Source organism: Apteryx rowi, unplaced genomic scaffold (assembly GCF_003343035.1).
Source record: "Apteryx rowi isolate R43461 unplaced genomic scaffold, aptRow1 scaffold_391, whole genome shotgun sequence".
NCBI lineage: Eukaryota > Metazoa > Chordata > Aves > Apterygiformes > Apterygidae > Apteryx > Apteryx rowi.
In genome coordinates, this window is record NW_020450430.1 from 788,790 (window position 1) to 804,022 (window position 15,233).

Below are 15,233 nucleotides of genomic sequence, written 5' to 3' on the forward strand. Positions count from 1 at the left end.
TTCCATCTTTGGAATTTGGAAACCAAATCGCATGGTCAGCCAGACTTTTGAGTCACACAAATGTATGTGCAACCTGTGTTCTTGCCACCCATCCCAGCTTTCTTTTGTCTATCCCACATCCTGCAGTGCCACCCCTCCTGTTCCAAAAAATGATTACTGTAATTGTGGTAAAGAAGGGAAGCTGATAGACTGTGTTTCAAATCCTGCCGTTACTAGTCCAGCAGGTGTACAGAATGATACTAGACCCATGGGTAATTAAGAGTTGTAAGCAACTTTTTAAATGGATGTGGTTTCCTAAAGTTATGCTTTACTGTGGGGAGAGGAGTATGCTGAGACATCTGGATCTCCTATCATAAAAGTCAGGGACTGGCAGAGAGATGTGATGGTGCCTTTTGGCCAGGGTTTGTCAGGAGGCAATGGTACTCACCCCGGTATGGGGTCAGGATGTGACCGTGTTATGCACCTGGACCTGAAAAATATTCCTGAATCCTGCAGCTGAGAATTTCCCTTAAATAAACCTAAAGATGCAACCAATTATTATCTGCATATACAAGTGCAACAGTTKAAAACTGTACAAAAGGGGCGCATTGTATATGTAATTCCAGAAAACCACAGACTTGAAGCAGAGTAGCCAAAAATGTGAGTTATAATGAGTGGAATTTTTACAGGTTCAGTTCTCCTGTTGCGTAGCACCTCATAACCATGAAACATGCATTTTCTTAAAGCAGTCAACAGTCTACAACCATTCAAAAGCAATTATTTAAAATTTGTATCTCTTTAAGAGGTTTATCATACCTTAGATGGGATCAATAGGGGAAGCTGATTTTTTCCAAGATTCTAGGTTATTTTCTGGTTTAGTCTTGGCACTGAAAAATTTTCTTGCCTTGAAAAATTGGTCTTACAGAGCAGTGGTGACAAATTACTGAAAATGAGACAGTCTGAAATTGTTGCACAGGAAATGTGGAATATTTTTCAGCTGTATTCTTACAGTTTTGTAAATAAAAGGCATAGATTAGGCACATCTTTATTTTATGGGCAAGAATCTTTATTTTTCCTCTTTCGTATAATCTGCACCATCAGGATAATCATTACTGATCAAATGGAGATTTTGTATGAAGGCTTGAGAACTGCGAAGCAATTGATAAAGGACCTTAAATTATCAGTGTCATGTGTTTCAGAGTGAAAGTATAGAAAAGATGTTTTTATAACCTGCTTTTTTCATAAGCCTAAATGCCTTCTCTGTGTTTTTGTTCTGTCTGTTTTTAATCGCAGTCCATACAGGACTGATAGAAATTGTTAGAAGCTGCTTTCAGAGTGACCTATGAGCTGCAAGTAAAGTGCAACAGATAGGATTATATTAAATTGTCTCATTCCTCAAAAATTTTCTTCTCCCTGTTATCTTTTATGGTAACAGCTTTGCTACTTGACTCATTTTTGTGTCTTGTTTGGGGGAGGAGAAAAAGAGAAAGTTTTCTTAGGCTTTACACATTTCAGCTGACTTTTGTTTTTGCAAAGAATGGTGGGATTAGCTAAAAATAAATCTGGTATTGACAGTGTCAGCTGTTCTACAACATAAATTAGCTCCCAAAAATCATAGTTTTGGCTTAAAAATAATGTTCTTCAAAAACATTAAATCTGAAAATCTATCTCCTTCTTACTTGTCTGGATCATGCTTTCAGGTTTTTTCTTGTAACTACAAGGACAAGCAACTTACTTTCTAATGGAAGTTGTGTTATTTCCATTTTCTTCTGACTCYAGGCACAGAGACATTAGAAGATAAATACGTAATATAGTATGTCTCAAAAAGATCCTGAGAGCTGGGAACACAAACCAACAGATTTTCAAATGCTGGTGAATAAAACTGGACATCCACGTCATCAAATGCCTTTTATTTAGCTGTCTAAATTTTGTCATGATAATTTGGAAAGAATTGTACTGTATCCATAAATGACTTCTTAAGCCTTTCAATTTCTGTGAGACTTTTGCTTAGGGAAGATTTGGATAACAGAAACTGAATTACATGTTGTTTTTCTTTTCATAAAAATATGCTCTCCATACAAAAAAAAAAATACTGAAAACAGAAAAATGTTCTGTTCCAAAATAATAGCTGATGATAGTATCAATTACGTTTTGTTTAATAGGGATGTAATACTCACCAGCCACAGTGATTATAAAGACTACAGAGACACTATCCTAAGCAGACCATTAGTATTCTTTAAAAATGTCAAAATGAAAAATGATTCCGTAAACAGTATGTATTTTCTATTCTGCCTGTATTTCTATTTGTTTTAAAATTGTCTTGATTAATAATAAAAAGCTCCGTTTGTGTTCACTGGCCCAGTAGGAATCTGTTGTGCTGATCAGCTGGGCTACAGTAACATATTCTATTCTTATGATATTTGCTTATAGTTGTGTTAAATGATGATTACTTCAACTAAAGTATTTTACACACTTCTTACCAATTATTTTAAGCAAACAGTAACTCAGTCCCTTGGAAGTCCAAACAAAATGTAAAACTACACTTCATTTTTCACTAAACTGATTTACGTTCCACTGGAAGAGGTACTTTCATGTGGAAATAGGTCTCAATGAAAGTGTACCTTGAAATGGGCTAGTGAAAACTGACTTCGAATCTAGTATCTTGGCAAGTGTTGTCATCCCCTTCTTGAGTACTTTCAGCTTGTAAATTATTCAGATGGAAACATTTTGCTGCATATGCTCTCTCATAAGAGCTGTGAAATGAAGAGAGTGGTGCACAGGGATTGAAGGAAACGTGTATAAGAGACTTTGTAACTAGCCACGTCTGCTTTTCAAAATCCAAAATCTGCAAGGGTTTTTGATGTCTGCAGGAAAAGAAATTGCTATCAATCAGGTGCTTTACCAGAAAAGAAGCACTGCTCCCCACCCGGCCACCCCATTACTTTCCCTGAAGAATTTTACCAACAGGCAAATACAGTTTATAGTGGATGCTCCTGGGGTTTTATGCTATTTGGTTAGCTTCATAACACTAAGAAATGTATAATACTGGACCAGCTTTATGCTGTCTTACTTTGGGAGTAGTTTGAAGTGAATCTATAAATGTACGTATACAGATATTTAAATCTATTAACTGAGCTGACACTTCAGTGCCAAGATCAGAGATCCGGATTTTTTTAACCTGCCCATTAATAAGGATCAAATTTTGTGCACCTCCTGCCCTTGTTAGATTTAATCCAGTTATTCTAAAGCAGGGGTTAATGCCTGTCCTTTAAGAAATAAAAATATATTTGTAAGTACCCAGAAGAATAACTACATTTTGTGCAATGAATTAACACCACAGTGAGTCTTTCCAGTACCATACATCAATAAAGTAAGTGGATAAATGTAACAAGGTAATAAATCTCTCTTAGAAAGATGCCAATTTTTAATGTATAAAAAAACAGTGGGTTTTCAAATCAGGACATAAATAGATTTGAAGGCACCTATTCAGAAAGTTGCCTCATTCTTTATACTAAAACTGTTTCAGGGGCAAAACATAATCTTTAACTCTGAACCTGGCAGATAAGAGGTAGTTTTTAGTGGAATTTATATTAGAACAGAGGTATAGCACCTATATAACAAACATAGAGCATTAGCTTAAACTGCTGTGGAGTTTGCCTTAAGCTGCTGGATTCGGGAGTGGGAATCAGAGGTGTGAGCCCACATGCACTGTGAGACTCTCCGCTGCACAGCGCTGATCTCCAGCAAAAGAGCACGGCAGATAGCTGGGCTGTTGGTAACCTCTTAAGGCACTGTAGCTGGTGGTTCAATGAACATGTAATCAGAGCCTGTCATCTTAATCACCTTCCTTGTGTCCCCTGAAAAGTCTACTCTGTACAACAGAAATACGGTGTTTGCAAATCAAGGTGAAGTAGAGCAAGGGCTGTCAGTTGAACTCCACCGGCCTCTGCAGTTTCACACTGGAGCTCATCTTGAATGTTTATAGTTTAGTACTGAAGTTCAGCCAACAGGTGTAGTATCTTTTAGCAGATAAGTAGATTTGCAGATCTGCAGATAAAGATTTGTGATAAGCATTCTTCTCTCTAGCAAAAAATGTAAGCAGAAACATAATACCTGGCCATGACCTTATAAAGAGAATACCTGGATTAAAGAAGAGTCAGCTTTGCCTCAATCAGATGTTTTCTCCAGCTGGAATCATGCATGCCCTGCAGCACCTGTGGATGCATAGTCACTGGTAAATAGGATACCTGCTTATATGTTTTGTAACATCTGCAGCATAATCAGAAGTTTAGAATTATCCTTGAGAATGTTACTACAAATTGTGACACTACTCAAATTTTAGCCTACAAGCAATGAATGAATCACATGAAAATCTCTATTGTTATCAAAAGTCACTTTTTACAGTAATATTCTTTTATTACCTAGCATTTGTAAAACAAGTTTCCACTCATTTCCTTCAGACTAACAGTGAAGTTTCAGAAGGGGAGAAAAAGTGTGTGAGAAAAGTGTGTATATCAATTTCCATTGATAACTGGAAACACAGTGCTCAGTATTTTGTGCTACCATGTATTAACAGCATCTCACAACAGAAATGCCTGCAGCTAAAATATGTTATGAGCATCTCACATTTGATATTTTAGGCAGACCTGCAAGATAAAATGTTTGCTGCTACAGTTATATGGGCAAGGATTTCTGGTGTAGAAGCTCTTTATATGGACAAAACCTTTTGGCCAACATAATTCCAGTAAGTCCACGTTTATTTTGCTTGCCAAACAAACTTTTATATTGCCATAATGGTACCTCTGCTAGAGCTTTTGCCTATGCAGAATTTCTCTAAGTTCATCTGTAGCCACTTTTGACGAGTATATTTTCAGGCATAATAAGTTTCAGTCGGCATTCGGCATTGAATCTTTTCAGGAATATTTTTGTTGTCTTATGATCAACTGTCTTCTGGATAGTGGTTGTGCATGAATATAGCTGCCAGTACATTTAAAAATCATTGTCCAGCACGTACACATTATTCACTGACTTCTTAAATATGCAAATCAAACAGCCTACATTCTTATAACTAACTCTGTGTTAAATATACTTCAAATAATGCTGTCCCCTGGAAAGAAAAATAATACAGTTTTTGATAGGTCTCTTGAAAGTATATTTTGTGTGTCTGATTGAGGAATGAGGCAAGAGGAAACAATACATGCTCCAAAACCAAATAACTGAAAACTGATCATGTGTTTCTGAAGTACCCATCTGCAAATCACCACATAATGTATGTTGAAATGTGTGGTTTAAACAGATTTTTATGCAGACAAGTAGGATACAGCATGTAACAGGGAATTTAAGATTTTATCCTGAACTTTCTTGACTAATTTTCATATTAATTAGAAGCTCGTTAGGCTAATAAGGCTTTCACTAGACAGAGTAGAATTGATCACACCTAGCTGTAGTCATCTAAAGTCAGATATCAAGTCTCAAGTGGCATCTGTCCTGCCCCTATTGTCAGTAGACAGATTAATTCCAATTTAAGATTTGTTTTGTGATGCTTTGGATTTTGCAGTAGATACTTGAGAGGTCTCTTAAGCATGAGCCATACTTCTCGAGGAAGAGAACACGCTTTACTTGGGATAAACATTTAACTGCATATTTTTCTGTTTTCAGTTTGACTTCCATGAGGTTGTGAAGTAGTGTTTTTCTCTGGGAAGTCATCTGATTAATGGAGATGGCTTGAGTTTTTCCTAAAAGTTCAAAGCATATACTCTGTTTGATTTCTTTTATTGCTTTGGACTCTGCAAAAGCACACCTGCAGGAAATGGGAAAGCATTGAACAATCCAGAGAAGAAGGAAGTAATCAAAATGTTTCTGGAAAGAATGAGTGACTCTTATTTTCATTGGGACAATTTTTCAGACAGAAAATTTGGTGTTACCTTATGAGGTATGCCAATATAAATCAGCTTATATGTAAAACTGTAAAAYCTAATTACCTGAACTTTGATTATCTAAAATGAGTTACATGAAATTCAAAAATATTTGGTTGCTTGAAAATCCCAGATATGCTCCAGAATATGTGAATAATTAGGATTCATCTCTGAAATAATGATACAAATAGTATAAAATCCTAATTTTAGGAAACTTCTAAGATAGTCACTGTTTTGCTTTATAGCGYGAGGATGAAAAAGCTAAAATTTCTCAGAGTACTCACCCACAGAATATTTCATGTCCCACTTTACCTGATATGTTCTGTTGCTAAATTAACTAGTCATGGTACAACCAAGATTAGAGTGCTGGTTGTTTAGAAGCTAGGGAATCATATCAAGATTTATTTTTTTTCTAAATGCACTCTCCTATTTTGTGTGTAGTATAACTAAAGGAAGTATCACATTCTAAAAGGTAAATATTGCACTAACTTTCCTTCCTATTGCTTCTCAGTTCATACTAGTTTCTATATGTCATTGGTACACTCCCTCTTTTAGTATTTCAGAGTACTTTGACTCTTCAGTCTTCTATCTCATAAAGAGGCCACTCTGCTAATGTACATTACTTCTTTGTTCACTTCCATGTCACCTTCCTGTAAAACATGCTTCTCTTAATTAAAATACGAATGATGTTTTTAATGACAATATGACACCAAGATCATCTTTAACAAAGCTCCCTGAAACAATATGGTCAGGCTCAGGCATTCAAGAACAGAGGACCAGTGGGACTAGATAATAGAAGTAGTGAGAAACTATGCTATGAAATCAAGACTTCCAACCAAAAATGCACAACATCGCATTGCAGTGAGAGGGAAGAGTCTGAAGAGCGGCATTTTTCTCTTTCTCTCTGAAGTGAGATCTCTGCTCCTCTCTTTCCTCCCAGCCATTCCTGCCTGTTCCTTTCTGAGCTGTTCCTCTCAGTGGGAAGCAGAATGGGCAGGGAGTAGTACAACCTTCCTTCTTCCCTCAACATCAGGATTATTTACTCAGCCAGGCAAGTAAATGTTGAAGTGCAGTGTTTAATCTGTAATCATTACTCCATATACATTTTCTTTAAAACCAGATGAAGAAGCAAGCAGCATGGTTTTAATGAAGAATCAGTAGAGTAAGAGCTGATCTGAATTGTTGGATAGGTAGCTTTGGTTTTCATGGTACTCCAACAAAGAGATCAAACTCAGCTCCATCATCACTGGCCATGCAGAAGTGTGTTTAAAAATGTTCAAGCATCCTTAGCAAGTACTTCTGAAATATAATTCTATTAGATTGTGGTAATTATAAGCAAACTCTTATGTCCATATTTAGGTAAAGTATTTAAAGTTATTAATTTTAATTCCACTTCATAAATGTACTATTACAAAGTGGTTTTTGCTGCAGTCTTTTCTTGCTCGATATTTAAGTGTGTATGACCAATAAAGACAAGAGGATTAACAAGGCAACTGTAAATTTAGCAGCTGGAAGGAATGTTCAGAAGCCTTTTTTCAGTCTGGTGGTGCCCAGCGTTCAGTTTTAGAACCTTGAATTCTTTGGGAGGTCTTTTGAGATTTTTCTTGAAGGAAACATGCAGATTTGAGGTTAAGGTAAGTGAATAGCATACAGGTGATTTAATTTTCCCAGTTACAGCCAATGTCACCTGGAAGTATTCTGTGACTTAATCTGCCTATGATTCCAAAATAGAAAAAAATAATCTCCTTCAGACAAGAGTTGTACTGTTTTGTTCACTAAATGTCAGTAAAGCATGTTCAGAGCTTCATATAGAAGATGCTAAGTGAATGCATCATTGCCATGCTCTCTTTAAGTGATCTGTATGCTAATCATCAGCTTTGAGATGATAGAAAAATAGGTTATTACTGATTAAAGTATGATGTTTTTCTATGGTACATCCATCTTGTTTATAAAGGTGCTAAACTTTAATACTAAAATATACAATGTTTATTCCTTAACTGATTTCTACTTAATGACTACAACAGTTCTTCTATGGATTAAAGCATAATTATTAAATCTTCCCAAAAATCTTTCTAAAGAAAGCTTGAACACAAATAACAGCCGTTTATGCACTTCAGCTTTAACAGTTGAGATTTTTAGCAGTAATTTTCTTAATTTTTGTCAATAGTATTGCTGTTTTAATAGCATTTATGACAGCAGCTGGATTGTGAGATGTGTTTTAAAACCTCTAATCCCATCTCTACTAGTAATATAGCTGAGTCAAACTTCTTTCCAGTCTTCAGGCTGGTAAAACGTCTGAAAGCCAAGAAACAGTTGTTTACAGTACATTTAGTCCTTGAGGCTAGTGAAACTTGGCATCCTTGATAAGCTGAGTGAGAAACAGAATGTTAGAGTACTCTACAGCAATGTGTCCCTCTGATTCACAAAGACTGAGAAGACCAGGGTCATCACTTGTTCCTAAGTAAAAATTATAGGAAATGTGATGAAATTAATTTTAAGGACAGCCACAAGTTTTTGAAATTTTGAAATTCCTAACCCTAACTTACTATGGAGGATGCACCTATTTAGCAATCTTGCATTTGGCAAAGTTTAGGCCAGGGTAAGTGCATTGAAAAATGGAGCTTGAAGCCATTGTATTTTCAGGTATGTGATCTAACAGGATATAGAACAAAATAATAACATGGTATCACTAGTCTTGATACTAAATTCTGAATGTATGGAATTTAAGTGCACAAGCAATTTCATTAAAACTACYGTTTTACGCTGATATGAATGCAGGCTGCAGTGACTGTTGTTTAGTATTTTTTACCACTGCTAGCCTTTCATTCAAAATGTGAGAATAATTTCCTATACTGTTGCAACCATGTGCATGTCTTGAAAGCCATTGAATTTGTTTAGAAAACAGAATGGTGTGCTTGTAGTAGAACAATTTTTAGCATTAAATCTGTATACTACTGAAGATTTTAGAGAAACAAGCCAACATCTAATGACCCTTCTTAGTAACGCATTATATAGGAATTCAATATTTTGTGAATATTTACCTCTACTTTCAATTTGTACAGCTAATGTACAGTTTTACATGATATACATGACAAAGTATTTTGTTTAACCTTTCCTGTTCCAAAAATCCTGTTTAAGTTCATGAAATGTTTATCACAGGCTTTAAAGCAAGCAAACTGTCCTACAAAAGTAGCTGTAATAGTGTTAATTCAGAATAATCATATAATTTCAAGAGATTTTCAGAACAAAAGATCTGTTGATACGGCATAAAAAGTAATTTTACATTAGTCTTTTATGAGAATGCTTTTAAAGGTATATTTTTAAATTGGTATTTGGAACTTTTTTGCTTGATAGCCAGAAGATGGCAGTGGTTGATAAACCACAGATGGTGAAAATGTGCCAGCAGTAAGGAAGTGTGTTGAGTCTTGGAATTGAGTGGAAGTATGTCACTAGCTGACTAGTCTGATTGAGTTACTAAGTCAGCAGAAAGCAATACACACCGTTTTATTTATCAAAGGGGTAGTACAAAAAGACAGTAGTCAAACACAACCCTATTAAAAATGAGTAAGAGTTATCAATTTAGCATTGTCCTGATCTGTCTGGTTTCCTTTAATCCTACAAAGTCTTACTCAGATACATTTGAATTGCATCAGTTTTTTATTTTTTTTAACTGACAAATTTCAAAATCTATTGGTCCAATTTAAATCTTGTTTTACAATAGAGACAAGTCCTTAATTACCAGAAATAAGCCCTTAATTGCCAGAGTTTTTAAAAATGCAAGCAACACAGGCTTTTGTTGTCCTTCAAAGATGTCACTATTGTAACATGACGTTTTGCTTTCTCTGCCTCAGGAGGGAGAAACTRAGGCAGTATTCTACTGCTAGTAAGTGCTTATATTTTGAGCATGTATGCCAAAGAGAAAAACAGGAATTTAGACGCAAAACTGAAGTTATTTTTCAGTGTGGCAGCTGATGATAGTGGTCATACTCGTGTAGTGTGACTGGCTCTTTATCCCACAAATGGTACTACTGCAGTAGGAACATTGCAATTCAAAGTGATTATGCAGTCAACCAGTAAGTTTTGATTAATAAACCATCAGAACATTAATAAAAAAATATGAAATAATGCAAAAAGTATGCAAATTAGTAAGCAGAACAGTGCAAACCTTTGTGATTTTAAAAAAACTGCATTTACTGTTTTAGCCTTGAACTTACTATGACTGAAATAATTTAAAGTTAGTGACATTCAGCAACCAAGGCAAAAATCAAGAGTGGCCCAGTGCTTTGTGTTCATAATAATATTTGTCTGCCCTAATCATTTCCCATGTTGTTGCTTGTAATGGCTGTATCAAGTCATATTTGTGATATCAGGGGTACAAAAGCTCAGTGTAAATAATCATAAGGCAGTTTCAATGTTGCTGATTATTTTAAAATTACATTAAAGATGTATTTCCCAATTGTACAGTGGGCTCCCCTTTCACTTATGCCATTGAACTAACTCTGTAACAAGTAAGTTGCTACCAACAGCCATTATTTACTGCCATCATTGAAAATTTTATTTTTACATGGTAAACTGTTAGTGAACTTTCAGAATACTCTGTTGAGCAAGATGGATGCAATAAGTCTTGCTGCCTATTCGAACCTGTTTTTGAATGAGAGTCTGAGCAATTTTTAGCCAATAAAGAGATATAATGGAATTCTGTTTGTAAGGAAGCACATCTAACAAAAAAGCAGCTTTCCATTCTATTCATTATCTCTCCAACTGTATGTATTCCTCAGGAATAAAAGAGTACAATGCAGCGTGTTTTCAAGGCATGATAGTTAGAATACTATGAAAAATAACCRGTTTTAAATAATTGCAAATAATAACAAAGACACCTTTATTTAACATCTCCTTTGTATATTAGGGCCATGACACTAGGAGAACCTGAAAGGAATGGCAGTAGTAGTCAGCACCATGCAGTGAGGCGAAGGACTGCAAAGCCTACCGATAAAATATTTCTTTTACTCAGTAAAGTGTCAAAAACAGGCAGTTAAACCAAGACCCCAAATAAAAATGCAGAATTCCTACCCTACGTAGTTCAATGACAAAGTCTAAACCTGTTAAATAAAACATTATCCTATACATGCTTGAAACAGTGAAAAAGGAGGGCTTTTGTTGTGCTAATGCTGCAGCCTAATGAAGCAGGTATTTTGAGAGCAGTGATTCTTCCAGGTGTTGAACACCACTCTTCATCTACACAGACTTGTACAGTGAGTTTCAGACAGTGAAGAAAAAAAAAAAAAAAGTAGTTGCCTGCTGAGCTATAGTAGTCTTTTATTCCCTGTCCTAACTGTACTAAAATAAGGATTCCCTATTCAGGCAAGACTTCTCCTTTCCAAAAGTTACGGAAGACATCAGAGCGTCCCTTGTTCCTGGCATTTCATTCCTTTGCCTAAACCAAAACACAGCTCAAACTTGCACAGTAGGACACCGGCCATTATTAATTTATCACGAACAGTACTAAAAGCTTCCAGCCAGGACCATAATCCCGTCGTGCTAGGTACCAAACAAGTATTTCACTGATTATTTTAACCTCTTTGGAGGTTTAGGCAGAGAAGCGAACACCACTGCGGAAAGAAGCACCACAGAATCAGCCGCAAGGCTGGTTGGGAAGCAGTAATAGTTATAAGAGCTGATCTCTTTTCAAAGACTTTTTTAAAAGATATTTCTAAACTATCTTTTCAGATCCTTCCTGGTCAGTCCAAACAGGGCAGCGAGCCGCGGCCACACAACCACCTTCCCGCTCTGTTAGGAGCGGCGTGACACAGGCAACGCTGGCCTGAAGCCAGCCGTGCGCGAAGGGCCGGGGCGGGCCGGGGTCTGGGTTGGGGTCTGGGAAGCCCCCGGGAAGGCTCCGACCCGGCAGGCAGCGCCTCGTCCTGCCGCCGCCGCCGCGGGGCCGGGAGCCGCCGGCCGCAACGCTCGCCTTCCCCCGCGCCAGGCCCCGGCTACCCCCCGCCTTCGTCGCGCATGCGCAGGTGGAGGGGCGCGGCGGCGCTCCCGCCGAAATGGCGGCGCGCGGGGTGTGGGAAACGTGGTGAGGGGAAGGAAGTCCACGCTGGGTCAGGAGCAGCTCGGGTTGTAGGTGGGAACCTGGGCGGGGGGGTGGTGGTGCACTTTCGTCCCCCCCCGAAACCTTCGGCGCTGCACGCAGAAATGCCCCTCGCAACGGCCCACCCCGCTGAAGCGCCATGTTCGTGTCGGCGGTGCCGCCTGCTGTAGGAGGGCCGCTTGCGGCGTCCTCCCACCTTTGCCCGCTCTTTCGCCTTCCCCCGCGGCCCGGCAGCCTGCAGCTCGCCTTGCCTGCCAGAAGCACACGGCCCGCGGCACCGGGAAGGCAGGGGCTAACCCCGGCGAAGCGCAGGGCCCGGCTGCCCCCAGCAGGTGGCATGGCGGCTGCTGGCAGGGTGGCGCAGCTGGCGGGGTGTGCGGTGATGGATGAAGGACAAAAGCCTGCAGAGGAGCCTCAGACTCAGTGGAGAGGTTATTCAGGGTGCAGATTATGTATCTTGGAGATGCTGGGCAGACCCAGAGCCAGGGTCCTCGGGGCTTGTGTGCCCAGGTGTTATTAAAAGCTGACAGTGGTTCAGAGCCATGCCAACGCAGCACAGGGCAGGGTCTTGTCTGGTTACAGTAATACCTGGACTTATTAGCCTTTTCACAGTCCAAGAGAGTGGTGCAGGAACCTCCAAAGGGCTCTGCAGGAGTAAGCTTGGGTCCAACTGGGCTGCTTTGCTGCAGATCAGCAACAACCCTGCTGGACAAGGTTTGGATCCATGTAGAGACCCTCTTATATCTCAGCTGTTTTCCAAGATCCCACCTATCTGTGCTCGTTGACTGTCTGAGATGCCTTAGTGTCCTAAATAAAGAAGATGTTATGTGAAGAACAGAGTAGAATACTAGTAATTTGCATTTTTGAGGAGTTCATGAGGCGAACTGAAAACCAGGGCCAAAAGTTACTGTTGAAGAAAGAAATCCTGTTCCATTAAGTCAGAATTTTTGTTTGTCACAGTCATTGTAAAAGAGTGAAAATATAACTGGTAACACAAACTAAACGTGGCAAGGTCATAGTCCCTTTGAGTATGTTTTGTACTGCACTACCACTTCTGACATTCCAGACAAAAAATCCACACATTTAGTCATTTAAATACCTTATTGCATCAATGCTGCCATGTTATTAAAATATCTGAAGTGTGGCGTGCTGGTTTTGGTTATGTTTCTCTTTTGCCTAGTACAGCAATAGTAGGTGACTGGCACTGATCCTGCAAAGAGTTACATGCATGCCTAACTTAGATATATCTAAGTAATATGTTGGCCTTCTGAGGAGAGCTGGAATTAGTCCTGTTGTCTGATGCTTTTTCTCAGGAAAAGATTTAAGCTCTCTGCTGCTTGTCAATAAATAGGGAACTTTTTAAGAAAGAGAAAGGAGTCTCCATCCTTTAAAAATTGTCTCCTGGGAAGGCTGCACCCTAATTTTGCATGACTGATGGAAGCTTTGCAGAAGAGAAAGAGATAAAAAAATTGGCAAGTGTTAAACAGAATCAGAGAAAGAATGTTACAAAATTATTTGAGAGAACAAGAAAAGAGCAAAAGAACAGAGGGGAGAAGAAAATAGCTGCAGTGTTTCCAGGGAAGGACTCTGAAGAGACAACCAAGAAATAGAGAAACAGAATTAACAACAATTACTCTGTGACTATCAATAGTTTGTTAATCTCCATTCCAGTGCTTCCTGTATCTATAACTAGCACAGTGTGTTTTCAGAGGACAAAATAAAGTGGAATCCTTGTAAAACAACAACAAAACATGACTATTCGTACAGAGAAGCAGTAGAGACTGAAACAACTCAGGAAGGCTGTACTGGATAAGTTGATGCAAATACTTTCTTTTATCTGTTGCATTTTATTCTGATGTGGCAAAATGTTCATTTATGAATCACCTTTTAAAAACAGGTAGCAGTGGTAGCAGCTGCAAATGGAACTTAACATATTTAGCATGTGACTTTTCCCCAGGATTTGTGGTATTTTCTAGTATTTTTTCAAAGAACTATTATAAATACTCTAGAAAATGTATTACAAATGGTAATTGTTGTTGTTATAGTTGGTGTCTCTCTCTCTTCACATTGCAATTTTTATATATTTCTGTAGTTTAACAACAACAAAAGGATTTTTCAGTTCATAACAGTTTAGTGACCCTGTTAGCTGCAGTACTTGTGCCCAAGATTACTGCTGGAAAACATATTCCAAGGCAGAATCAGTAACAAATGCAATTTTGTGAGGAATGCAAAGAAACAATCCTTGGTTCTCTGAAGTAAGAAATGTTAGCGTTTTCCCTTGCATTTTTTAAAAATTGATGCTGCGGTTTTTAATGTTTTATAGAATAGGCTATAGGGTGGAAGAGTTAAAAGATGAAACTGAAGAGCTGAATATTGATCTCACGAGTGTTTTGCAGTTAAAGAAACCATAATTTACTAACATATTTGCCATATAAACAACGTCAGACCTGCTGTAAGTGTTAATTTCAGCATTCATGATTAAGGAAGATAAGCAGTTCTTCTAATACTGATAAAGGCATATTCGCATTTTGAAACATGTGGTTGCTGGTCTGATTTGGCCTTTAGCTGTTGCATGCTGACTAGTCATGCTACCTTTTATCCATCTTTCTAATGTACCTGTCTTGTACCAGTCTATTCTATAGAGGACTTAAACTGGAGACAGTCCAAATTAAAGCCACAAAAATATTCACAGAATGAATGGAGAAATTCATTACAGTGAGAGACTTGAACAGCTCAGGCCACTTGGCCTCTCAGAACAAGACTGGGAAGTGATTCGTCTCAGCAGGGGCTCGCAAATGTAGTAGTAAGAAGCAGCATTGACTGGAAGCTGACTATCAGCCACTTTAAAATTGGACTTTAGGCATACTTTATTAATCATTATATTAATATTAATGATGTTGATACCATATGATGGGTGTCACAGGCCTGCAGGCAAGAGTGGGCCTCATGGATAGCACAGCCCTTACTCCGTGATTCCTCCCTGACTGATGAGGAGAATTTCATAAGGTGGCAACTTAGTTGCGAACCCAGATCCTGCCTAGAATACTGGTTAGTGCCTAGCTGTAGTGAATTAGGCCGAGAGATTAATCTAAGAGTGAGTAATAAATGCTTATTTGCTTGTGGCCGTGCTACACCTGGAGTCCTTGTTCTTTTTATGGTTTCCCTCAAGTTAGTGAACGTTCAAAAGAATCCTTGGTGCAGCACCACCTTGGTGCAACGCCACAGATGGGAAGGGGGCATTTTCA

The 15,233-nt window shown here is 38.3% G+C and overlaps 1 protein-coding gene across 1 annotated transcript; it reads left to right on the forward strand.

Moving 5' to 3' along the window:
- Nucleotides 1–433: 433 nt before the first annotated feature.
- Nucleotides 434–5,910, forward strand: MEDAG (mesenteric estrogen dependent adipogenesis). The gene is given in 3 exon segments (XM_026074592.1): nt 434–438; nt 2,142–2,244; nt 5,665–5,910. Coding segments are annotated over 3 exon segments (354 nt in total).
- The last annotated feature ends 9,323 nt before the right edge of the window (nt 5,911–15,233 follow it).